This window comes from Lepisosteus platostomus, chromosome 13 (assembly GCF_059453375.1).
Source record: "Lepisosteus platostomus isolate fLepPlt1 chromosome 13, fLepPlt1.hap1, whole genome shotgun sequence".
Classification (NCBI taxonomy): domain Eukaryota; kingdom Metazoa; phylum Chordata; class Actinopteri; order Semionotiformes; family Lepisosteidae; genus Lepisosteus; species Lepisosteus platostomus.
The window spans coordinates 43,262,333-43,287,665 of record NC_142623.1 but is presented as its reverse complement, the minus strand read 5'-3'; the positions used below and the strand labels follow the sequence as shown (position 1 = coordinate 43,287,665).

The 25,333-nt window shown below is 41.3% G+C and overlaps 1 protein-coding gene across 6 annotated transcripts in view; it reads left to right on the top strand.

The window, feature by feature from the left end:
- LOC148650716 (rho GTPase-activating protein 7) overlaps positions 1-25,333 on the top strand; it is a 96,960-nt gene that overhangs the window by 64,078 nt on the left and 7,549 nt on the right. For 3 of the 6 annotated variants that reach the window (XM_088604812.1, XM_088604806.1, XM_088604810.1), the window contains exons 2-9: positions 17,920-17,991; positions 18,490-18,571; positions 19,459-19,522; positions 19,684-21,056; positions 21,436-21,606; positions 23,428-23,587; positions 24,151-24,349; positions 24,458-24,671. In XM_088604812.1, coding sequence (XP_088460938.1) covers positions 19,490-19,522; positions 19,684-21,056; positions 21,436-21,606; positions 23,428-23,587; positions 24,151-24,349; positions 24,458-24,671 — 2,150 coding nt within the window. In that variant the 5' untranslated portion in view covers positions 17,920-17,991; positions 18,490-18,571; positions 19,459-19,489. Of the gene's footprint in view, positions 1-4,631; positions 4,688-12,916; positions 12,999-13,248; positions 13,540-17,919; positions 17,992-18,489; positions 18,572-19,458; positions 19,523-19,683; positions 21,057-21,435; positions 21,607-23,427; positions 23,588-24,150; positions 24,350-24,457; positions 24,672-25,333 lie in introns of those variants that run through there. The other 3 variants (XM_088604811.1, XM_088604807.1, XM_088604808.1) reach the window with 3 other exon arrangements.

Sequence of the window (25,333 nt, the reverse complement as noted above, 5' to 3'; positions counted from 1 at the left end):
ACCAACTGTAAAACTTAAAAATAAAAAGGCAGCCTTCAGATCAATGGTACATGCAATTCTTATTCTTAAACAAGCCTATTTTTATTTTTTTTGTATTCTGATCTGACGAAAGAAAAACAATGATAGATAATTAACATTTACTTTTAGTATCAGTGTAGTGGTAGGCACCTTGAAAATGAGTACAATACAGTACGTAATAATCTAGATAGAACTCTAAGAGAACATTAGACATAGCTTAATTGCCACTTTTTAAAGCTGCATTAATTTCTAGGGATCCCATCTGCTTTCCTTATGCACCCTCAACTAAAAATGTACAATACTGTAGGTGTTCAAGTTCTTACTTAGCACATGAATTTACTAGACATTACAAAGCTGTTACTCAGCTGTGTCTTGTTTTGTACTATTGGTCTTCCGTAATGTGGTCAGATACTTACTGTACATGGAAATTCTTTGCTTAAAACCTTAGTAGTCCCAAAACATGAATCCCCGTTCCGTTGCCAAGAGCCATTCCCCATATCTTACATCATTCTTCCCTGCCAGATATGAGATAACTGTAGTATAAACAGCTTGAGAATGTCTGTAACGGGGAAGCATCACATACTAAAAATTAGTATTTTATTTATGGCTTGGCATTAACTCTTCCAATCAGGGTTGTGGGTTGACTGAAACGTGTCATTTTTCCTGCATGTTCCTTTCATTTCCATCAGCATTCTATTAGAGTGCAATCAGGTCTAAGAATGGATCTTCTGTTCTCTTTCTCCAGATGTATTGCATGAGAGGTAGTCTTAGAGGTCATATCGTGATATTACAAGCCAGTAAGGGATTCCCTGTTCCGGGGGAAATGAGATCATTGATTGAATAAGATAGGTTGCATTAGCCGGCAGTGATCAGCTCTTGAAGATCAGTATCAGGACCAGTTCTGGTACTGGGGAAAACAAAGATGAAAGCCTGGTGAAATTATCCGGAACGATCCATTTCCCTAACACATCCCCTCTACTCTCAATCCCTCTCTTTCTTTTGCTTCATTTAGGGACTAAACAGGAAAGCATTCTGAGTAAGTGCCCGAAATTATGACTGGACTGATTGCTGAGGGCGTGGGCTTGTCCTTGGGAGACATTGCCTATAAAAGGCAATTTCAGAGGTCAGAATGCAGACTGGTATATAACTGGTGTTTCCTGTTAACATGCCATCACTAATGGATCATTTATCACACTTTCACAACTAAAATTATATCTAGCATTTTAGGTTTCATTGAAGAAGCTACAGTACATACTTGATGGGGCTTGGGCAATCTCTTCTTTAGGGTGGGATTCGAGAGCATTTTGTAATCATTGTTAAGGAGCTGACAGAGTTGTGAGAAGGGTTACTTTGCTGGTTTTCTTTCAGACATAGCGTGGCATTATTCTGAATCTCTGAAGTCTCGGGAACTGAAGTTAAATACTTGCATGTTAAATCGACAGTTTAACAAATGCCGAACATTTGCTGTTCTAGCTTTTTAAAAGGATAATGGTAATATGTTGGCATTGTGGTGTTGTGAACGTCAGCACCAGGACAGGAGCTGTGCTGTTAAAAGCAAGCTATTGTCCCTTTAGTACATGCTTGTTTCTATGTTAATTAATTAATACGTTAAGACCACTCTGCCCTTCCTGCTCATGTGGTTCCTGGTTGTCTATCAGTCCTTATCCTCAATCTTATCCAGCCATTTCTTCTTGGATTCCAGGCAATCGGCTTCAATGGCGTGGCGAGGCAGTTTAATGGGATCTCCCTCAGCTGCGGACAGGAGAGCCTCCTGTTTCTACAGTCCCAAATGAAAGTGCTGGGAATTTCCCTCATGTGACTCTGTTTTCTCATTGCATTGTAGAGTTTAAAGCACTGCAACTCTTTCAGTGGACTTTCCCAGAATGTTTTATTTCACGATTTAAAATAAGTTCAATTATAATATTATTATATGATAATCAGAAAATCAGTTCCCTTGTGGGAACTAATGGAAATGAAAAATAGTTTCCCTTATGGAAATATATTTCCATCAGCTCGTAACTTGACCTTTAACTCCCTTAACTTATATGTTCTTGCCTATCCTGCATATTTACTGTAAGACAAAAATGACTGACTGTTTGGGATGAAACAGCAGTCCCGCAGGACAGTCTTCTAAGGTGTCATCACCCCCTCTTTCTCCAGGTGTGTTTGGAAGACAGACTTCCTCATCACCACACTCGCTATGTGTAGCTCATTTCAGGCCAGGAACAAGCTCAGCGTGGCTTGATCTATGCATTGTTGTGTATCTCTGCCTTATAGGGTGTTGCTTATTTAATTACACTTGCATAAGTGTGTAGAGACCTGCCAGATTAAAATGAACACAAAACATAGATTCTCCATCATTCATCACTCAAACTTTTTTAAAAAGACACATCCATTTCATGCTTTATTTTATCTTTCTTGGGCCATCTGCAGGTAATTAATGCTGTTCTTTTTTTGGCCTTCAGTATTGACTAATTGATTTTTGATGTCATGTACAGTCATCTAGTTTTTGTGTAGGGACAGATTCGTGGCTGTATGTCTGGGAAAGTGTTAATCCACACTGTACATGGCAGAGAATCAATCGAAGATAACCTCAGATGTGACTAGATCAGCTGTGTGCGATAATATAAGCCTCACAATATCAGCCATAACCTTGGTTATGCCAATCAAGGTTGAAGAATTTGCAAAAGAATTTGGTGTTTCTGTTGGAAAGTTTCAAATTAATATCCATGAACATCCTGGACTGTGGAAGCCATCTGCTCCAGAGCCCAAGCTTGAAAGATAACTGCTGGGACTTTGGCAAGCTGTGATGTTCCAGTGTCTGTATCAACAGTTGAGTACAGTCCAGGCGTGGCCCTGAAGACGATTATTTTCCTTCAACACCTGAAGTCTGATGTTCCTCGGGACTGGATGCATTGTACAGTACGTTTGTATGAGACACAAGGCCACCTTGCCAGATACAGAAAAAACGTGTCCTCTTGGGTAAATGTTGTGTCACATGTCTGTACCCAGGCTTCACCTTTAATTATAGCATTTTCACAGTACTTTCTCAAGTGCTTTCACTGTAAATCACTACAGTATAGTCTATATATTACAGTTTATACAGAACATTGCAGAACATGCCTTTCTCTCCCTTAAGAGAATATTTTGGATACTCTGTCTCAAAATGCTGTTATGCATGTTATGATACTATTACTCATGTCTCTTCCTTGTGAAATATTTTAATAACCATCTCCTTGCAGCTGCAAGATATAAATTTTCATCATAAAAATGGAATTTGTTCATCTTTTTGGCAACTTAAAAAATAAAACAATCCATTTCAAATGCCTTACATGAACTGTACTGCGCAACCAATATTGTGATGTGGGAACTTCCATTTAAAGAAATATGAATTTCAAAAACCTTCTTAAGAATATTTGACTTAAAAATTCCTATTCAGGGTTATTTTGGGTTTCTTTTATTTGATATCTGTTGAAAGACATTTTATTGTGTGAACCTGAAACCAGAAAACACTCTCTTTTACTTTTTAACCAGAATGATGCATTTCTTCCTCCCCATATTGCAATGCCTCATCTCAGCTCAGTGAGATCCCAGCAGGAGAAAAGCACAGATGTTGCATGGCTCATTGAAAAACAAATGAAGAGAAAGGGACGGCGCTCAAAATTTCTGAGCCTGTGGCACTAGGCAAATTGTGCACATACGCACCAAACGCTACAGAAAGCCAGGCATCTGACTAATAGAGGACTATGCACATGACAACCACCTCTTGATTACTGACATCCGGTCCTGTGGAGAGGGCCAGCACTGTGCCATGTGGTCACCTTGTAATTCAATAGGTTGGCTTTTTCTCCAGTGTATTTAGCAGCCGGCACCATAAGTAGAGAAGGAAAGCAAGCACAGCTCTTTTTGCGAAATGAACAGACCATTTAAACACTGCAATGTGTACTTGCACAGCCTGCTGTTTTAAAATGGCAAACACTTGCTGACAGACATCTTGTACAGGGCAAAACACCAAGTCCAACATGAAAATTATTTAAACAGCGCTGTCCAGCTAACCTTACATAGTTGGACATGGAATTTCATGCTGCTGCTGAAACTCGAAATCACAAGTGGGAAAAACAACAATAATTCTACTCTTATACATACAAGGGTATTTTATTTCCATCTGTGTATCATTGGTTGGTTAAAATCCTTGCTCTATCTGTCTGATCCTGAAAAGCTGCTAAATGCCTTTTTCTCTGTCAGACCTAACGCAGTCTTAACCATTCTGCCCCAGTCTCCAGTCTGTCATCTCTCCCTACTGATTTTTAATTAAACAGCGCAGTTTTTCAAAAATGTAAGTTAGAGCTTGCACAAGCTGTGGACAGTACATAGTAGCCATAAAACGTCTGAAGATTTTTCAAGTCTTTAATATCCTGGAAGTAATTACTCAAAAGAGATTTGCGTACTCTAAAAGAACACATGCTCTGTTGTTCATGTGTGTAGCCCTCCCAACTGTTTGCAGTTGGTTATGGTCAAGGTAATCTCAAACAAACCTTCACAGTTTAAGCTCTACAGCCAAAACATTCTGTTTCTTTTCTTCTCTTTTCAGCAGGGAATAAACCTTGACTTGTTCCTTTGCAGCCTGTGCCTGCTGACACAGCTGCCTACTTCAACTACACTGGCTAGGGTGTGTATGGTACCAGATGCATCAACTCATGATGCTTAGACTGTATATTAAATATGCTAAAATATATTGAATGCCACAATACGCATAAGACATATTCCTGATCAGTGTCTCTGCCGAATTTTTAAAAAGGAGGTGTTACACCTGGGCCTGTGCTCACAGCCCCTGGTTTCCACGGCGTTTGCACCTGGACTCAAACACCTTTCCGCTGCCGTGAGAACACGATCAGGCTGGCTCTATATGCCACCTGCCCCCACTTCATAGGTGATTACCTCCTCAGTGCCAGATAATTAACCCCTTTTCAGGTCCTCAGTCATGGGGTTTTGCACCCAGAGAGGTTTGTAATGCTTCTCACAGAAACCTACACAGGGAACTCCACCAATTCGCCTGTAACTGTCAGAGCCTTGGATCCCAGCTCTGAGCCAGGGCCTGATCACCTGCCCGGTTCCTGCTTCGGTTCTCAGGCCTGGTTGTCTGTCTGCAAAATGCATCCCCTCCTTTGCCTGTCTCCACATCCTCCATCCCGACTGTCGGTTAGCTTTCACCTGGCCTGGTGACTGGATTCCTCAGCCTATCTCACAGCCTCAGCTTTGCCCACGTCAGAGCTGCACTGTAACGGGAGGCAGGTATCTGCGTTCTGCAGTCTAAAGAGATTTGCACAATATGGGCCTCTCCATCAGCTCCATGTCCTTACACCGTGTCACCAATTATATGAAAGATACTGCACTGAATCATCAAATGTCCCTCGAACTCTTTTGTGGAAAATTTAGATTCTCGCTTCCCAAGCACTGAAACACTAGGACTCGGGGGTGATTAATTCTGTCATGAAGGTGTCTGACTGGTTTGGCTGTCTTCTCTTCATTCAAGGCTAAGGCTGTTGAGCTCTGTCTGCTTTCCTGGCTAGCCGTTCCTTTGACATTTCTTACAGTGAACAACAGGGGTTGAAAAGGATTAGCAGCACTATTTTGGTCTGTGTTTTCATGCACATGTGATTTTCTATGGAAACTATTCTTTGCCTTTCAGGCTAACATGACCTTTATGCTTAAATCCCAGTTTTCCACATGATGGGTCATATCAAGAAGCATAAGAATTAAGCATAAGCGTATTTTCCAGGGAAATTGTACATTTTCACATATTTTTTCGCTTGGGAAAATGTGTACAAGAATGCAGTGCAGGGGTCTAGATCTCATCTGGCTTACCTTACTGTGAAAGAGGAACCATCAGTGTTTCCCTTGCTGGCTGCTGTTTAGCCAGTCAAGATTCTGGGAACAGAACAGGGAGACATGACAGCTTCCTTTAGCCTTTGCATAGGTTTCCCCACATGATATCTGGGAGGAGGAGTTGCAACAAAGGAAATGCACCTACAGTATATGTGGGGTTTAACTGCTATGCCAAAAGGTATTATGAATTTCAAACTCTCAACGTTCTGCTTTTGAAACAAATTTGTTAGATGAGAGGCTTGAGATGAGAAAAATAAACATTCCAATAAGAGCGAAGAGTGAAGAAACTCTGGAAATGCCGTCTATGTGTTTATTACCAGTCTCCAATTGGAGCCGATCAGAAACAGTTATTACCTCTACTCCACAAATGTACCAAGCCATCAGACTGTTACAGTATCAAAACCTTAATCTGTTGCTGGTGCTCTGAATGTTTCCTTTGAGGGCTGAAGCTGAGTGGAGGCTGAAGTTGCTTATGAACATGTAACACTCAAAAGCGCAACAGTGTAGGTGTGTGCTGCAGTGAAGAGAGCTTTATAAGATGTGTGCAGCACTAGATTGCTTTTGTTACGACTTACACAGGCGTTCCTGGCTGCAGGAATACAGTGGATGCGCTATGCAGACTACTCCAGGCAGGAAAAGATGGGGACAGGAAATCTTGACATACTGTACAGCTTCCTGTCAGATCGGAAATACCAGCCCAGCGAATCAAGGCTGGCGGGCGGGCGGGGGGGCAGAGAGCGCACACGCCTGGAGACCAACTCCTGGGAAAAGACGTCAAGTGGAAATGGAATGTTTCACTCGCCTAATCCCTTGCCTTGCCTGGGAAAAGGAATTTGCTTGAAACCACAGTTCTGCCAAAGCTGCAGTATATCGTCCAAACTCATACAGACTAAAAAACATCTTTCAAGGCTGCAGACAATGCAGAATCGATGTTGATGTGGATGTGTTTGTCCTTGGATTAAGACTCCAGGATTCTCCGCAGCCCCGACCTGGATAGCTGATCTCTGGTGTTTACTGTGACCTGACTGTCATAAGCAGAAACAAAGTAAAAAGCTCATGGAATGGAAAGAGAAGCCATCATTAGCCTTTAACTGAGCTCAGGAACCCCTGGTCTAGTCACACAGCCATATCAAGAAAAGAAAACCCTTCCTAAAAATTTCCTAGAAAATAAAACACATCTGAGTGTTATGTTATAGTTGAATTCATATTGTGTATTAGCTATCATAACATTCATTTAAATATACAATTTTAATAATCTCAATAGTGTTTTCCTTCATGTAGTAAACTAGTTTTATCCTAAGTATATGTATTAAAATTGTATTTTATCCAAGGTGTGTTGTATACTCTCAACTCAGCACACAGCCTGCTCTTTCTCTGTTGGTTGACACTTATCATAAGTGAAGAACTCCAAACAACGTTCACTATGCAGACATACTGTTTCCACGAAGCAGCTTGATAAAGAAAACCATAGTGTTGTCATGTACAAAGTAGTGGAACCTTGGTTCATGAATGCCTTATATATATACAGTATATCCCACTTAAAACCTTAATGTTAATCTTTGTGTAATGTACCCCTGCAGGCTATACAGCAAAAACGTCTAAGCTATAATTAGGAAACATTATCCTCAATCCTTCAGTGGTTGTCTTTTGTTACTTTACTCATACTGTAATGTTCACAAAGCCCGTTCATTGTCAGACCACACTAAGTTTCCATACTGATACACCTGTATTTTGACTGTATTTTCAAGGATTTTATGGTATCGAAATATGATAGAAAAAAAAACAGACACCAATTTCCTGTGCTGTCAGAATAGATTCTGAAAATTGAGCGAATCTCTTGAACTAAACAATAGTATCACTTTGTGACTGTTCTTTTTGAGTGATCTAGGTAACACAGAGTCTGCTGTAGAAAGAATTTGACTGTCAATGGCAGAATGATAAATGAAAAACAAATAGATAATACTTGTTCTCATGAAAGATAGAGTACCGAACATATTAAAGAAAGCACATCTTCTGCAACACCTCATTTACAACAAGATAATGGTTATAGAATGGAGCTGGCATTTTATACTATGACATATTTTTAAGTTGCAATGTGCTCTTATCGACTAATAACAAAACTATCCTTATTATTATTCAAAGGAACAAGTAACAGGTTTATTCCGTGCTGAAAAGAGAAGAGAGAAAACGCAACGTTTCTGCCGTGAAGCTTTCTTCAGGTGTGAGAGCAGGCTTCACAGCCGAAACGTTGTGTTTTCTCTTCTCTTTTCAGCATGGAATAAACCTGTTACTTGTTCCTTTGCAGACTACGCATGCTGATGCAGCTCCCCACCTGAACTACTTATTATTATTATTCATTTTTGCTGTCATCTTTTATCAAATGTAGCTTACATTTGTGCAGCCGGGTATTTTAATGAGGCAACCTGAGTGAAGTTCCTATATAAGATATACAGTATAGTGATATATATATATAGTATATCCAGAGCCCTTCTCTACACTGCTGTCCACCACTAGTGAAGAATTCTTCCCGTTTGTAAATTAATATTAATTGGTTTATATGAAGCCTATAGAAGATGACAAAAATAGACATTGTATGGTGAGTGGAAATTAAATGTAGATTGTTTTTTTCTATCTTTTCCATTATTTGAAAAAGCATTAATAATGGATAATCATAGATCGTTCCCTTTTAAAACAGGAACAATGGAAGAGGTAATTTAGAGTTTGCTTCAGCAGTGCAGAATTCACATCTCCATCAGATTTGTGCTCCTGGAGTGACCTCAGAGGATTAGGTAGAGTGTGTGCTTCGTCTTCATTGCATTTCAACTGCACAAATTCAGCAATTAGAAAGTAATACCACCTTTTGGGAATATTTATCTTCACAAACCCAGACACCTGCAGAAAAAAGCATCAGAAAGCATTGAGAGGGAGGGTTTGAGCGGTTTGTTCAAGCAGGGAGCTGCATCAGCGTGCCTATTGCACAAGCTACAGGGGAGGTGAATTACAAGCTGAAAAGTAAAAAGCAGGAAAAATCCCATGCAGTCTCAGCTCTGCTTCTTTACTCTCCTAACCTGCCTGTTTACATCATTTTTCCTCTCCCTTCCCCTCTGCTTCACACCTCAAGAACGATCCACAGCTGAAATGTATTTTTTCAGCATGAAATTGACCTCTTTGTAAGTATTTCTTTGTCAGAGAAAAATCCTAATGAATATTTAGATCATTTTTGCAAAACAGGCCTATTGACAAGGACCACATTTAGTTTGCTAATTTAACGGATAAGAAATAATCATTAGTAAAAATCTGAAAACATGAGAAACACTTCCAGGAACACGTCACGATTATCTTGAACTTATAATTTGCTTTGAGTTTTACTTTTAAAATGTGTGTATCAGAGCAGCACCCAAGGACTCAAGCAGAGTTGAACAGGGAACTTCCCAGTTCTTAACCACTGGCTCTTAACCACTGGATCAACTAGGCTGTCCATGGTCCTGAAAGTTTGCCGATTTAAATCCTTTTCCCTGATTGGATAAAGTACAGTTTGAAAGAAATGGCTTTGCTCATCTTCCTTCATCGAAAGGAATCAATATCCTGTTTTGTTTTATTTAAAAAACAGTCATTACAGCCCAACCTTGCTCAGAGGAGACAATCTGGATGGCATCACTAAGGGCAGTTTGGAAAGTGGGAGGGGCATGTGGCTGTGGAACAGCTCTCCGACTCCAGAGGGAGATTGTATACTGAACTGTGCTACACTACAGTCCACAACCAAATTTCCAGCCATGTTTTTATCAACCCTTTTCTTGATGCAATAAAAGGCTGAAATTTGTAAAGATCCTTTGTGAACATTTGTTTTATAAAAGAACAGCGTGCTGCCAAAGCAAGAGGCTTAGGAGTTGTACGACACTTGATTTCATGCCAAAGCACGTTTACATACAATAAAGACCTCCCAATGTATTTAAAGCAGTGAATTTTGCACCAATCTTCAATTACTGCTTAAGATTAAATTTTTCTTTTGGAGCAGTACAATGTTGTATCTTTTTGTAAAACTGTTTTCTTTAGCATGGAGATAAGCGGGGGTGCGATATTTATAAATAACATTCCACATGTGGCAGTACTTCTCTTGCTTTGCAATCTAGACTTTATATTTATTTTGTCTCCTGAAAGACAAAGACGTCAGAAAGGGCTGGATGTCAGGTTGTCGCCGTTGTTCGAGGTGTGTCCCATTGTTTGTGCGGTTTTGAAAATGTGGGTGGGAGCAGAGCTGCTCTAAATAAACACTGCGGGAGTCATCGGCTTGTGGCCAGCAACCCGCCCCATTCAAGTCCAGCTCCAATAACCCAAACAGGAAAAACCTAAAAACTCTCCGCTATAAAAAGCTGGAGGGCTCCTTTCCTCTCAAGCTTCTGGCAACAAACACTCCCAATCTCAGTACGCACACAGGACAGTGCACAGCGCTTTGCCAGCAAGCAGAGCAGCCTTCTGAATGGAGAAAACATTGTTGAACACTTCGGTGGGCTCATGAATCGATAGTTCCTAATAAAATGGTGTGAACAATTCAAACGGCAATATATTCCTTTGGCATTGAAAACAATCAAAAGCCCTCACTTTGAGATGATTGATATTATATTAAAGGCGATATATAAAATAAAGTTTAATATTAGTATCTACGAATATACAACACAGTCTAGTGTTTTTTTTCAACAAGCCTTTAAACAGTGGAGTAGTTGAATCATTTTCCTCTACACTGATAAATCACACAGCAGTAACATTGTTGAGCAGCCCACTCTCTGTTAAATCACAGAGAAATGCAAAAATTCAGACCAAAGATCTTAACAGTATACTGTATTTCATCATGTTATCCATTAAGCCTTCAAAACATGGGTTTTTATTATTTGTAACCCAACAAGGTCCTGAATAGATATCATTAAATATTCATCACAATTTTTTTCACAAGGTGCTTGGAATGTAAAACATGTCATGCTTTCAGCAAAGACCTAAACTCAGGAGCCAGTGCAGTATAACTTCACTCCTTTGTCAGGTAAAAACGACTTTTAAAACATGAGGACATAAGGAAGGTTACAGTCAAGAGGAGGCCCTTCTAACCTGTTAGGTAGTTAGTTAATTAACCTGTTAACTAGCCTGTTAGTTAGTGAGTTAGTTAGTTAGGTAGTTAGTTAAGGATTTCAAAGAGCCATGTTCGAAAGAAGCCAGTGAATTGGTTGGGTAACTTGCCCCATGTGCTCACAACCCCTCGCCTTACCCTTGAGGTGTCTTTCCATTCTTGGTTTGAAATTGGTATAAATACAAATGTAAATTTGAAAGCCTGTTTTTCACAAGGCTGTTTTTTCAGACTTACACTTACAACTGGCTGTGGTAGCAGGGAATTAGGCTGAACCTAAAAACCTGCACATCGCCTTGTTCTTACAATTACAATGACCAACAAAAGCACGGACATAAAACAACTGTCCCAAAACACCCAGAGAAGATGAATTGCACACATAAATTAATATATATCATAATATTTTAACGTATATTATTGTTATTAATGGATGCTGCCTAGTGATTAACAATGACATTCATAATCCAAGGTCCCTTTCAATCTTTACCAGCCTCAGCTGTAAGAGGATTCTCTTCAGCCTGTTGCTGTTCCAGTGTTGCCGAGGGAAAAGCCAGTGAGTGTGAATGGATATGCTCCTCAGTGGAATTTGTAAACTGACACACTCCCAGCTCCACAGTGACGTTTCACTTGTGGCAGAACAGAATGTGTAATGCCAGTTAGTCAGGAATTTAGTCAGGAGTAAAGCATGTACTTCAAGCACATTTACATGTACTACCAAGCTGGACAGGTTGCAAAACACTCGCAACAGTCCAGAAGTAGCATTTTTGCATCAACTACAGTTCTACCACTTTGAAGTACTACTGAAGTAGCACAGTAAATTGTAATACACATTCAGCAGTCTGAGCTCTAGCTGAGGTTTAACAAACTATAATCCAGTCTTTTAGGGTAATACAGCTCACAGATGTGCCTTGCCTGAAGATCTGACTACTGTTGTTACAGTAGTTGCTGTGAATAGAGTAGTTGTTGTCCTGGATAGAAAGGTATTGGCTTCATCGCTATGGCTGGATAGCTTGTTCCATGCTCCCAGTTCCTAAAGGTAAAAAATGCTAGCAAAACTCAGAATATAAATCAAGGAATGTTAATCTTGGACAATATGAATGAATAATGTGTGCACTTTAGGTCACCACCTTCCGAAAAAGATATTGCTGCTCTGAAATGAGTTGGGGGAAGAGCAAGTAGATACATCCACAGGCTCAAAAGAATATCCTGCACTGACAGGCCTTTTTCAGAATCAACATGGAAACACAAACCTAAGGACACACATGGAAAACGAATGGGTATGCCTGTGAAACTTTATTACTTTATTACACAATTACACAAAAGGTTGTGGGAGTGTGGAACAAGCTCCCCAGCCTTGTTATTGAAACTGACTGCCTCCCCTCAAGAAACAGCTGGTTGAAACCAAACAGGTTACATGGGCTGAAGGGCTGCCTCTTGATTGCAAACCTTTGTGTTCTTGTAATATAAACTTCAGTCACAAATTGCTGTATTTACATAATATAAACATATATGTAATATATATTATTTTCAGTATTTACAGGTTCATTCCGAGGATGATTACAACAAGTTGTTCTAGTGAGGAAAAAAAACTGAGTCTGCGTTTACGTTTACTGTAGTATTCGGGCTTTTTTTTCCCCTACAGCACTTTACAGCAGTATCTAAATTTGCATGTGGTTAAGTTGTAACAGTCGCTCCTGTTGCTTGTTTTTTGAGACGCCAGACGAAGTCAGTGGCTGTAGACACGAACTCAATCGCCGTGCAGCCCGTGAGAATCGCTCTCCCCCGCTGTGCTCATGTGAGAAATGTGCAGCATCAGCAGCTGTCCGCGGTCAAGGTCGGGTGGGACCGGACCCGGGGCGCGGAGTGAGGTCATCAGGCCTTCAGTTTTCAGTGCGGAGGGAACAGTCCACCACCATGAACCAAGCAAGTGCGCAAACCTTAGAAAACCTGCTTGAAAGGCACTTTTTTTCTTCTGTTTATGGTAGGTCAATACTTGTTTGGCTTCCACATACCAAAGGTATTTTGTCTGGAGACCCACGTGAGCAATGATTAGATCTGCAACAGGCAATACTAGCTGACCGCCCTTCCAGCCTTCCGCTGGCGGACAGGTGCCTAGATGAACATCTGGGGTCAGGGTATGGCAGCTGTGGTCCTCAGCAATGGGAAGAACCACTCCCTCCTGCAGGGAAGTCCCTTTCCAGAGCCGCTGCTGTCACAGTCTGTGCAGCAGCACCCCTGTGAAGGGGGAGTGCAGATGGTATGGTCCACTGAGGGCTAAGTGAGAATGCCTTTGACTAACTTCTTCATTACACCAGATGTGCGTAAGAGGACTATGATTTTGTGAATAATCCAATAGTCAAACTTAAGGAACACATCTTTAAGTTGCTTTTAGTCTACATTTTTTAAAAATGAGAGCCAGTTTCGATTTGTTTTCTTAGAGTTGTTTCTTAAGAACATTGATTGCCTTTTGAAAAGTACACAGTGCTCTGAAGAGGTATCTCAAGCAAGAATGATTATAACAAGTAAGTACAAGACATCTTTAAAGAAAATTAAAACACAACAATTAAAACTACATTGCGCAAAAGAGAAGGAGAGTTAAGAAGTATATTATAACTTCTGACAACTCAATTGATGTGTGTTTCATTATAACAGATATAAAGGTACTTCTTTGTACAATATTGTGCTGTATTACTGTATTGCTCTGTTACTGTATGAACTGTATATACAGTACATGAGCTTGTATGCATAGTAAATTTGGCAGTAAATGAATTTCTGAAATGGAAACATTAGACATTAAACCTCTAATGCGATAAATTGTAGGTTAGGTTTCAAGATGGTTGGCAAACGCAATTAACTAGATATATTTACTGAAAGTTTTAGTGGATATACTACAATTATTCATTATTTCTTAACATTAAATTAAGTAAAGAACATAGTCCACCTTTAAAAATATGAAACCCTTAAAAATTACGGGGAAAGTCATAATGACAGATTGAGCGGATGGTTATTATATTATCAGAGAATGTGCACAAAATGCAAAGTTTCAAATGATATCAGTATAAAGGTAATAAACAAACAGAGTTTTCATTTTTATAATGTGTATAGCAGAACTCTCATTATAGACTTTGTTTATTTATACAGGCCCAGAAAGAAAAGCAATTCAGTGTTTCAAATAATTCCATAGACCTGAATTGATTGCTGTCACTGTAGTTATGTGACTCAGCCTGTAGAGTATTTCAGTAGCATGTCTATTATTTTTTTTTTAGAATTTAGAAAGTTATTTGCATTAAATTCCATCAATATTGTGTGCAACCATAAATCATTTGAAAACAAAATGTATTGTATGTTTGTCTACTGGTTATTAATACAGATCTTATGAGACATTCGGGTCAATATTGTGTCATCATGTGTTCTTGAGCTCAATCAAATTGCCGATTTGTGAGATTCAGTAGTCTTTTATGAGCACAAGACTAGCTCGACTGCATTTTTCAAATTAATTTACTTGGCTAAAATGTCCATAAAAGATCAGTGCTGTGTTATGTAAGTGTATTAACACTGCTGTAAAAGAGATCTTCATAGTTCTTAACTGGATTTTTTAAATGAAAGTAAACTTTCCCTTATCTCACTGTTAGCTTTTGTGGCCCGTGGGATTTAGTTCAGTGGGATTCTGTAACACAGCCGGATCCAGAATGAGCAATGGGGCTGTGTTGTTAGCAACCAGCAGTGACAACAGAGCTGAGGAACAATGATGAACCTCATGTCTTGTTACAGGCTGGCTCAAGTTGGGAGTAGTGAATTTATTATCACAATAATAAATCATTTCCAGATAAACGTCTAGAACATTCGACAAGTGAATTTCATTCCATCTGATGTAGATTTTACTTTTTTTAAACTTTTTTACATGTGTGACTGAGACACTAGCTCCCCAATAAGGTAAATGAGAAGCACCTGGGTTTCAAAACATGATAGCCCTGAAAGTATAGGTCTGATGTGTTCCTGTATGTTTCCTTGTGCAAAATCAGCTGTAGCTTTTATACCATTGTTCTCTCTTTGAAAGCACAATATGACAGTTTGTTGGTGGTTGTGCACTATCTTCTCGTACTGTATCTCTCTGGTATTCTCAGGCAGAATATACTGACCCGACTTTGACCTGGATATAAGGCAAGGTGGAGTTTTACACAGGACATGGCCTTTTGCAAACATAGAAATAAAAATATTTGACATTCTGTGAAATAAAGGAGGTTTTGAGCATCCGAACCCCAAATGTAAAAATATTTCAGATACAACCTAAATTTTCATTGATTTATATTATTCACATTTTTGTTTATTTGTGACACTTTATTTTTTAACAATAAATAATGGTGATTATCAAAGCCTTATACTTTTAGATAAGACCAAGTTCCTTATTTACTGAACATCACAATTTCCAAAGGATGCAGATCTAGTTTGAAAAAAGAAGGTCAGTTGTTTTTTCTTTCCTTGGAATTGTGGAGCAAATTATGCACTGCGGGCATTGAAAGTCATTCTTCTGCGTTAGAGGAAGGTTTTTTTTTGTATTTTTTTAAGTAAAGATTTTGTATCGATGTCATCAAGGTGTCACTTCGGTGACTAGTTAGCCCTTGCAGCCAGACTAAATGTAATATATCCAAATCACCAGGGACGTCCTCAGCCCAGAACGGTTTAATTAATCTTGCTGAATGCCTTGCTTTACTTTCTCCTACATCAATGAAAGTACGGAATTATGCAGTTAGCATCATAGTTCCTGTCATACTGCTTTTAGTGGTAAAGAAATGTCAGCTGTACGTGAGGAACTGAATACTCCCAGGGTCTTCGGAAGCACTATGGTTCTCGTGTCAACAGAATCCTAAAACACTTCGAAATGTCAATCCTTTCATGTGGCACAGCCCTCCTCCTGGCCGGGCTGCAGTGCTCTGAAGGCGGCTCCAGAGTGCTGAACGTGTGTGTGGTACATGCACCACCATCACAGTGGTCTCAATCATGCTTAATCAAGCCCTCGGTGGTATCTGAAGATCTGCACCGCCAAGTCTGCACGTAGCCCCATTAGCAAGCCCTCTATCAAACCCAGTGGCCGCTCTGATGCTTCCTGAGTGCTCCGAAGAGGGGTGGGTTAGCTCAGCGTCCCAGATCTCTTATCTGAGAAACCATCGGAAAAAAACAAACTTCCTTTAAGGCGAGCGAAAGTTATTCAGAAAGGGAACTGCGTTTCCTTGCTGGGCCCATCAGAGTTTTCAGCACAAAGATACAATCGTTCCTGTGTAGAGAGTGGCAATTAGCATGCCTGCAGAAATATTCAGATATACTGTACTGCAATAGCAGCAATAACTGCAGGAAGGCTTGATACCGGAAATGCAAGAAATGCAAATTAAAAATTCTTATTTAAAACCATTTAAGGTTTTGAGATGGATGTTCTCCCGGACTGAGAACTGCGTGTGACACTCCTTTTGTCTAAAAAGCTAAAAAGTATGAGACTATGTATGCAACGCTATTCTACTCATATTTATCCAGTCGCAAGCAAGAAGCTTCAGTATGAACATGTAAACAAGAAAACATTCTTTGTAGTCCTAAAAGACCTTATAAAGAAAACTTTCCTTATAAAGTCTTATAGTCACTACCCTAAAACAACAATCTGTTTCTTCATTTATTTAAAAGGCTTATACTGTTTGTGCATTTTTCTTTGGTCAGATGTGTAATTTTACACGACTTGCATGAATACCATACAGTTGGACAGCAGATTCAATCGTGGGTTTGTTGTCCTTCACAGAGCAACTGGGAAAGAGACGTGTTTGCATTCTTGCATGTTGTTTGAAATTGCTCTACAAAACGTGGCCTGAGTAAAATGCTCCATGAGACAATAATGTCACTGCTATTGTTCTGGGGGATGGGTGACACAGAGACTTCGATTGAACAAACATGCTGTGTGGATGAGGTAGGGTCAAATGTGAATTTCATTAGACGGGTCTTACAGACCAGACAGACTGAACCTTCTGCTATGATTCAGCAGCCCAAACAGAGGAACACCGTGCTTGTTTGCAGTGCTGAAACAACTTGAGCTTGATCATATCAAACCCAGCACTTGCACGTCATCCCTCTCAGAAGGCCGGCGCTCGGATGACTTGATGTTCACAAAAATATGCATGTTTACATTTTTTTAGCCATCTGTTCAGCGTTCTAGGCCCCAGATGTCCTCCCCTGACCTGGTTACCTATGTGAAAGTTAGTATCCTAACGCAGAGTCTAATAGATTGCCAAAAAATGTGATGTTCGCCATCTGCTCCAGGCAGGGTTTTGTAATTGCAGAATTCAAAGGTGAACACAGATGGTGGCCCCAGAATAGTAAGACATAAAAACACAAGAGGCGCAAGCACACCCCTCCTCTGCACTCTGCGATCAGTGTACAGGGAATGGAATTTTTATAATTAATTCCCGGGGTTAAAAGAGGTAGTTTTCACATCTTCTAAAGCAACAGAGTGTGGAAATGTTTGAAAGGTCATCCTCCCTGTATATAACATTCAGTAGCATGAGAAGATCTTATGGTGTTACACTAGAGTAGTGTGAAAAGTGAAGATCCATAATATAGAAAGGCACTGCTACTTAGAAATCTAAATTAAATATAACTGGAGTGTACTCAAGAAGCTGCAATATACAGTATATACATATACTGAATACTGGTCTGTGGAATATCTGCTTCTTCATTTAGGGTTTATCGTCTGCCAATAGATCACATGTTGAGGACAGGTGGGCCGCCATCAAACGACAGCTGTCCGGTTCGTTTGAAAGAGGACATTTTCAACGTGTAATGGACGTTTCGTGCAGGAAATTTTGTTTTATTTAAAAGGGAAAAGAAATCTTCATTAGACTAAACATCTTTGTTCATTTTCACAGAAATTGAAGCAAAAGAAGCTTGTGACTGGCTGAAGGCTGCTGGTTTCCCCCAATATGCCCAACTATTCGAAGGTACCTCGATATGGTGCTCAGCTCTAATCAGATCTGAACTGAAACAGACACGTGGACTTGTTTTGACACTAACATGCACAGAGTTTTGAAAAACTTAAAAGGCAATTGAAGTAGCAAAAAATATTCCACAATATAAATTGCATTCTTTTCCTGAAATGTAAAATGTCTTTCTTTTGTGTGATATATTAAATACGCATATACAGTATTTGACGTAGTGAATAAAAAAAAATGTAGGGTTACATTCTCAAATGTATTCCACATTAAAGTACAGTTTAGAAGAAAGATACAGTAAGTTGCAATGTGTTTTGAACAGAATTTAAAGGCTTCAGACTGTGTTGCAGCAGATATCCCTGTATCCTGGTCAGAGCTGTTGTGGTTGTTATTAGCATCTGAGCCCAGGTGGCATCTGTCATTCCTTATCCTTTCCCATATGAGTGGACAGGGCATGAAGCACTCAAGCTGCAGAACATGCTGAACAGTTCTGTTTGTTTCTTGCAGATTCAAAGTTCCCTGTTGACATAGATCTCGTGAAAAATGACCATGAATTTCTCGACAGAGATGCTATCGATTCACTCTGCAGGTAAGTCTGTACTAGGCAATAAACACAACGGTCTCAGCAGCTGTGCTCAGAATCCTGTTCTTTACAGAAAAGGCACAACCATCTCTACAGCAATTGAGAACCAGGGAGACAAGGAACTTGACTTCTTCTGTTCTCTTTAAATGTTCAATACTTTACTGGTCGGGTACTAAGCATATTTTAATTTGTTTTAATGGTTAAACCACATCTGTCCTTAAAATTGTACACATTGCGTTTCAATACACTCATGGGACGAAATGGGACCCTCCACCGGGTAACATTTTGAGATGAGACTGTGGAAAGTAACAAGGACAGTGCGAGTGGCTTGAGGACATGTGGGCTTGTGGACATGAGGGCTTGTGGACATGTGGTCCAGTGGACATGTGGACATGTGGTCTACCACAAGCCTCCAAAACACTTGCAGCCCAGCCCCACACTTTTCCCCCAGCAGGTCGGCCTTCATTTGAGACTGAGGACTGTGATGGTGTTCTGGTCAGGGAAGGTGATGGAAATCTGCCTCCTGCACCTCCAGTCCAGCTACAGATTACCTGCCAGATTCAATACTTTTAATACAGGGCTCCTAATACTTTGGCCAGTCAAAGAAGAACTCCTGCACTGACACTAAAGTGACTGATATCTTTAATAGTCTGGAGATAGCAATGAGTTTTTACAATGGTGTGCAATAAATTCAGATTCTTTTAAAAAAAACTTCCTGCTCTATTTATTTGCATGGATTATATTTGTTTTTTATGTATTTTTTGATAACTATGTGTGGGATAATTAATTTATCAGAAGAGGTGGATACTGTAGATTACTTTATCACTCAGCTTTTTAATATGCTCCCTGAAAGTAAACTAATTACATGCATTTATGCTTTCCTCTACTTTTAGGCGGTTAAATACTTTGAACAAATGCGTGGAAATGAAGTTGGAGATTAGCCGGCCCAGAAAAAGGGTGAGTCATAACAAAGATGTATGGAGGCAACATAAACAGAGCCAGTTAATCTAGGTTTCAAGGTTGCTTTCAGTCGCTAGGAAAGACAAGCAGCTGTGCAGCAATGACATTGTCATGAGGATCAGTTTGGCACATAACATTTGGTATTGTTCCTAATTCAGAGTGAAGACTCGGAAGACGAAGAGCCTTGTGCCATTAGCTCAAAGTGGGCATTTGAGAGGCATAGCAAGCGCTGGTCACGCCTGGAGGGCTTCGAGTTCCCTTTCGCTGGAGAACAGCTCAGTGCCCTTCTTCCTGACAGCCCCCGACTGAAAAAGGCAGAGAGCCAGGACACGTCCTTCTCTGACAGCTGCGAGAAACACGACATCTGCTCCTTGCACAGCTCCAGCAGCACGGAGAGTGACAGCAACAGTGGCCCCAAGACCACCGATGACTTGGAGACCAGCAGGAGCTCCTCGAGGTGCTCCTGGGGCAAGCCGGCTTCCCCGGACAGTGCCTTCTGCGGGCCCCCCTCGCCCGGCGAGGTCCCGAGTTTCCACAATGACGAGAAGCCCCTGGAGAAGCCTCCCAGGAAGAAGGGCAAAAGCCTCCTGAGAAAGATGGAAAAGCTCCGCGTGCGGGGGGCCACCCTGAAGGGGCCGTCGCCTAGGAAAGCCAAGCTCCTCATCAGCGGCCCTGTCCTGCAGGAGGGCTTCGACGAGGACAAGCTGAAGCGCCTCAACTGCGTGGACATCGCCGAGCTCCAGGAGGAGAGCAGGAGCAGCTGCTCCTTCTCCCCGGCGTCCTGCAGCGGCAGCAGCCAGTCGGAGAGCAGCAGCGCGGTGAGCACACCCAGCCCCGTCACCAGGGTTCGCAGTCACAGCCGGAGGGCCAGGCCCCCTCACGGAGAGCACCTCACCGGCCTGTCAGACATCAACGAACAGGACTACAAGAATGAAAAAAACCGGCAGGAGAACCTCATTTTCAACATCCCCCAAGGGCACAAGCCCGGAACGTTCCCTAAAGCGCTTTCCAAAGATATCTTGTCCCCTTTAGACAACAACACATCCGTCAACTGGAGAACTGGCAGCTTCCACGGCTGCAGAGGGAGAAGATCGGGAAATGGCTCCTCCAAAGACCATGAGTCTGCTTGCAGCCCCCTGGCTGCCTTTGACCAACGGATCAGCATTTACGACAACGTCCCAGGCATGCAAGCCCACCTACGTAACACGGGAGAGACAGAGGGGATCGGGGATGACGACGTGTTCTCAGAAATGAACAACGACATGGACTTTCAGCATCTGTTTAGCAAGTGGGCAGAGAAGATGTCAGAAGATGGAGATTCGGATTTTGCCAACGACTCCAATTCCCCCTGCCCGTCCTCCCCCAAGGAGATCCACCTGGAAATCAAGAAGCAGGGGGAAGCTGACCCCGTGACCTCGGAACCCGAAGCAGAGATTGAAAATTCAAATAAAATCCCCAACAACCTGGAGTCTACAGACATCCATTACATGATGGATTCTGGAGTTGGCTCTTCTCTTACACATCAAAACAGGTAATTTAATTCAGTTTGTGTCTGGTGTTGTCATTTTCAGTTGCGGTTTTTGATGTGAATGGTTTTTGCAGACACTAGTGAGTAAAAGTTTAGTTTTGATATAACATTGAGAAATTTTACCTTCTTTTTTTGGACTGGTGAATGTATGTCATAAATGATTTATTTATATTCAGTTGTACAGTGATGTTGATCTCTGATTGGCCTGCAGATTTGTGGAGGTGAGCCATGAACCTTAAATGAGTTAACACCTTGCAGAGCAAGGCAGGCTGTTCTTGGTCACAGCTTTATAGCACGGGAGGTAGCCTTGTGCTAGGCTACCTTGGAAGAAGAGCAAGGTAGTGAACTCATACAGAAATAGAAAATGTTGTTTCTCTTCCAGGCAGCAGAGGTTGCACTGGTCCAGCGAGCAGAATTTACGCCCCGATTCGATTTACGCTCGGATTGAAAGTCAGTCCGTGTCTCAGCTCAACCTGCTGCAGAAGCTGGCCCTGCTTAAGCTCACAGCCTTGATGGATAAATACTCCCCTTCCAGCAAGCAGGGATGGAACTGGTATGGAATACAGAGTGATGTTTTGTGCACACACCAGTCCTGATTGTTTGCTTATATCTGGCACATCACAGTAAGACAAAGATAACAATGATGTTCTAGCCCAAGAACTTTGGAGGGCTCTCACCTAGAGAATCCTTTGTGTGGGGATGGTGGGCTCAGTCTCCTCTATCTTTCATTCTAAATGAGCTCACCTACTAGGCGAATTCCTGATTTGGAGGATTGGCTTGATAAGATAAAACATCTGGAAAACAGATGGAAATTTCAAATCGAATATAGAAGTTCAAAGTCAGTTTATAAAGCCTGACATGCAGTTTAAATAAAGGTCTGATCAGGCTAATTAATAACTAAGAGAAGAAAATGAGGTCTCCGCCAGAGTGAACGGCACAGGACCTAGGGATAACGATTGATCTGAAAAGCCTCACTGCTTTGCATTGCGGTTTTAAAATGCTCCTTCTAGTGGGAGAGCTAAATCTGCCCTGGGAAAGCTTCAGCACTCGCTACCTGTGGACATAAAACACTAATAATAAAAATTCTGAAAGATCTCTAAAGAACCTAGTCCTAAAAAACACAGGCTAATTGTCTTCTCTTGGGACCAAGAAGGAATGTGGTTTGTTGAGCTTCAATTTGCATAGTACAGCCACCAGTGAACGTTTGTGGAAATTATCCGCTGCCCACCTGTGAAGGGAATGAGACAGTTCAGTGTATTGTAATGAGAATGACCTATGGCTCATGTGAGATTATAAAGTATCTGCTGGCTCTGGTTACTGCACTGTCAAGCAAGTGTTTCAGAAATACAATCCAGTGTCAAACAGAGAAAACCCTTAACTGATGAGTCAAAGTGATTCAGAAACTCTAGCACATTCTTCATTTTAATCCTTCTACTTTTTAATATCATAAAACCTGACATCAGATTTTTTGAGTAGTAAATGTTGTTTACTTATTTCTTTTACACAGACATATAAGAGATACCTATCAGATCAATGTTGTTTTAAATCAGTCAGCGTTACATCAAAAGTCTTCTCTAAGTGGACCAATTAAGGAAATAAGTATGACATAGTGTTGTTTTGCAGAGGCCTGGAGTGAAACTATTCTCAAAAACTCAATTGCGCTGTACTTTTGCCTAAAAGATTCAGATTAATTGTGCCATTTGTTTCAGAGGTCATTAACCTAACTGCAAAAAAATAGCCACTCCAATCTTTATCCTGCTTGTTCATTCCATTGTTTTTCCTGAGTTTATATGACCCTTACTGATAAGCTGTGTCTAGAACAAGTTTTGTTTTTCCTACATTTAAAAGTAAGATCTGAAATACTGAGAATTATCTGAGCACACACCTAAATTAAATGCCTACTTGGTGACTGTCAATTACTTTAAATTACATCTTAAGGTAAGAATTTAAATCTTACTTAATCTGGAGGATATTGACCAGTTTGCCTCTAAGTAAATCCAGTCCCTCAAAGGAAGTCCTGCCCATCATGGGGTAGAGTCGCAAAACTTGATTTTTACTTCTGCGGTACATGAGAAACAAGCCCCTGGTGTTCAGAAACAAAAATACCATCTTAAAGGTTTTAATTGACACTTTACAAGTTCATTGTGTTTTTTGTTAACAGAACACAATGCACACAAAATAGAAAAACAGTTGCAAAACAAAATGGTGGTAAAGATGTGATGAATATTGGCCCTCTGAATTTCACAAGCCAGGCTGTATTATCCTGTCATGATATGGAACAACAGCAGCTCTTGGGATGTGAGCTTAAGACAAAAGGTTTCGCTTGGAAATTTCGAAGTGCAGCCTTGATAAACTAGGATGTGCTCTTTTTTAGGACTGTTCCAAAGTTCATAAAGAAAATCAAAGCACCAGACTACAAAGACAGAAGAGTGTTCGGTGTCCCACTGCTCCTGAACGTACAGAGAACAGGGGACCCCTTACCCAGAAGTATTCTGAACGCAATGCACTACCTAAGGTCCCAGTGCCTCGATCAGGTATTTTAGATTCTTTTGGAAATCTTTTCAGAAGACACAAAAACAGCATTTTGACATAGATCTCCAGTAACTAAAGTGACCCTTTGGCCTAAGTCAGAGGGAGCCTCCCTCACAGTGAAAGTCAATGGGGAAAGATGCAATCGCAGTGATGTGCAGAGGCCAACCTATGAGCCATTGAGCCCTGGGAAGAGACCTCTCATTACCTGCACATACCAGAGGAGGAAGTCAGTCCACTGATGTGAAATGGGAGTTGTCTCACTGCACGTATCCCAAAATGAGTGCCAGAAGCTTGTTCTTGTCCTTATATTCCTGTAAGAACAGCAAGAACACAACCTACACTAGAAAAAATTAATAGACTGTTCCGCGCTGCACATTCTTCTCCTGTGCTGGTGGCAGATAATGATGTCAAGTCTTATTGTGCAAAGCACCAATGAGCCATGAATTTCCTCATCAGGGGAATGTTTTACTCGCAGAGATGCTGTTTCCTATGTATGGGAGCCTGCTTTGTTAAGATGCGAAGACTTGGCATACAGGTAACAAGAGGCTCTCCTTGTTGGTTCCAGGTGGGTCTCTTCAGAAAATCTGGCGTCAAGTCTCGCATTCAGGCCCTGCGAGAGATGAACGAGTCAGACCCTGAAAATGTGAGCTACGAAGGCCAGTCAGCGTTTGATGTGGCCGACATGCTGAAGCAGTACTTCAGGGATCTCCCAGAACCCATCTTCTCCAGCAAGCTGTGCGAATCTTTCCTCCACATTTACCAATGTAAATACCCGCCCCGGAGAAAGCATGGCAAACTCTCGATTGCGTTGCCTGGAAACGGTGCTCCTTCCTGACTGAGTGACGCGCGTCCCCTTTCTCCACCTGCTGCAGATTTTCCTAAGGACCAGCACTTTGACGCGGTCCAGGCTGCCATTCTCCTGCTGCCCGATGAGAACCGGGAGGCTCTGCAGGGGCTGCTCTGTTTCCTCAGAGACGTGGTCGCCTGTGTTGAGGAGAACCAGATGACACCCACCAACCTGGCCGTCTGCCTGGCCCCATCGCTCTTCCACCTGAACACCCTGAAGAGGGACAGCACTACGCCCAGGTAAGGGGTTTGCAGTCGGCACATCACTGCCTTCTGCGCGTCCCTTATTGTGTCCCACCTTGAATCCTGAGCTGTCAACTGCTGCATTGCACCAAGTGCAAAGGGAGAGGGTGGAGTTCTGGTCTGGCTCTTCTGGAGTGCTGTCCCTATCTTCGGCTCCCAAAGCAGAAACAGGCACTTCATTCTTAATGCCGCAGTCCAGGATTCCTATGATCCAATTTGGACATGTCTCATTCTCTGTGGGGGTCTGGTTCCCTCAGTTAACTGAACCCCACAGAAACGGATAAGCTGTATCCCATTAGTCACTTAGACCAGCAAAGGAGTTAACCCTTATGGACTGCAGTGTTACCATTCTGTGACTGCCAGTATTTTCTTTCTGAACTTATAATTTTCTGTAACCCATAAGTCATCATGGCTTCATCCAGATGAGTAAGTAACCATACCTGTCATCTCTTCTTTACTTTGGACACTTCTCCCTTTCCAATTTCCAGACAGCTTTTCTCCTCTATTCTAATATTTTAAAACTGTCAACCTTGTTGACCGGTCCAAGTCTGTCAAGTAATAAACAATTGCACGAATTTCACTAACAGTCTTATTCAGAAAAAATATTTTCTTTTTTCAAAAACTGAAAAGGCCAGTTTGAGAGCCCTGAGCTGTTCACA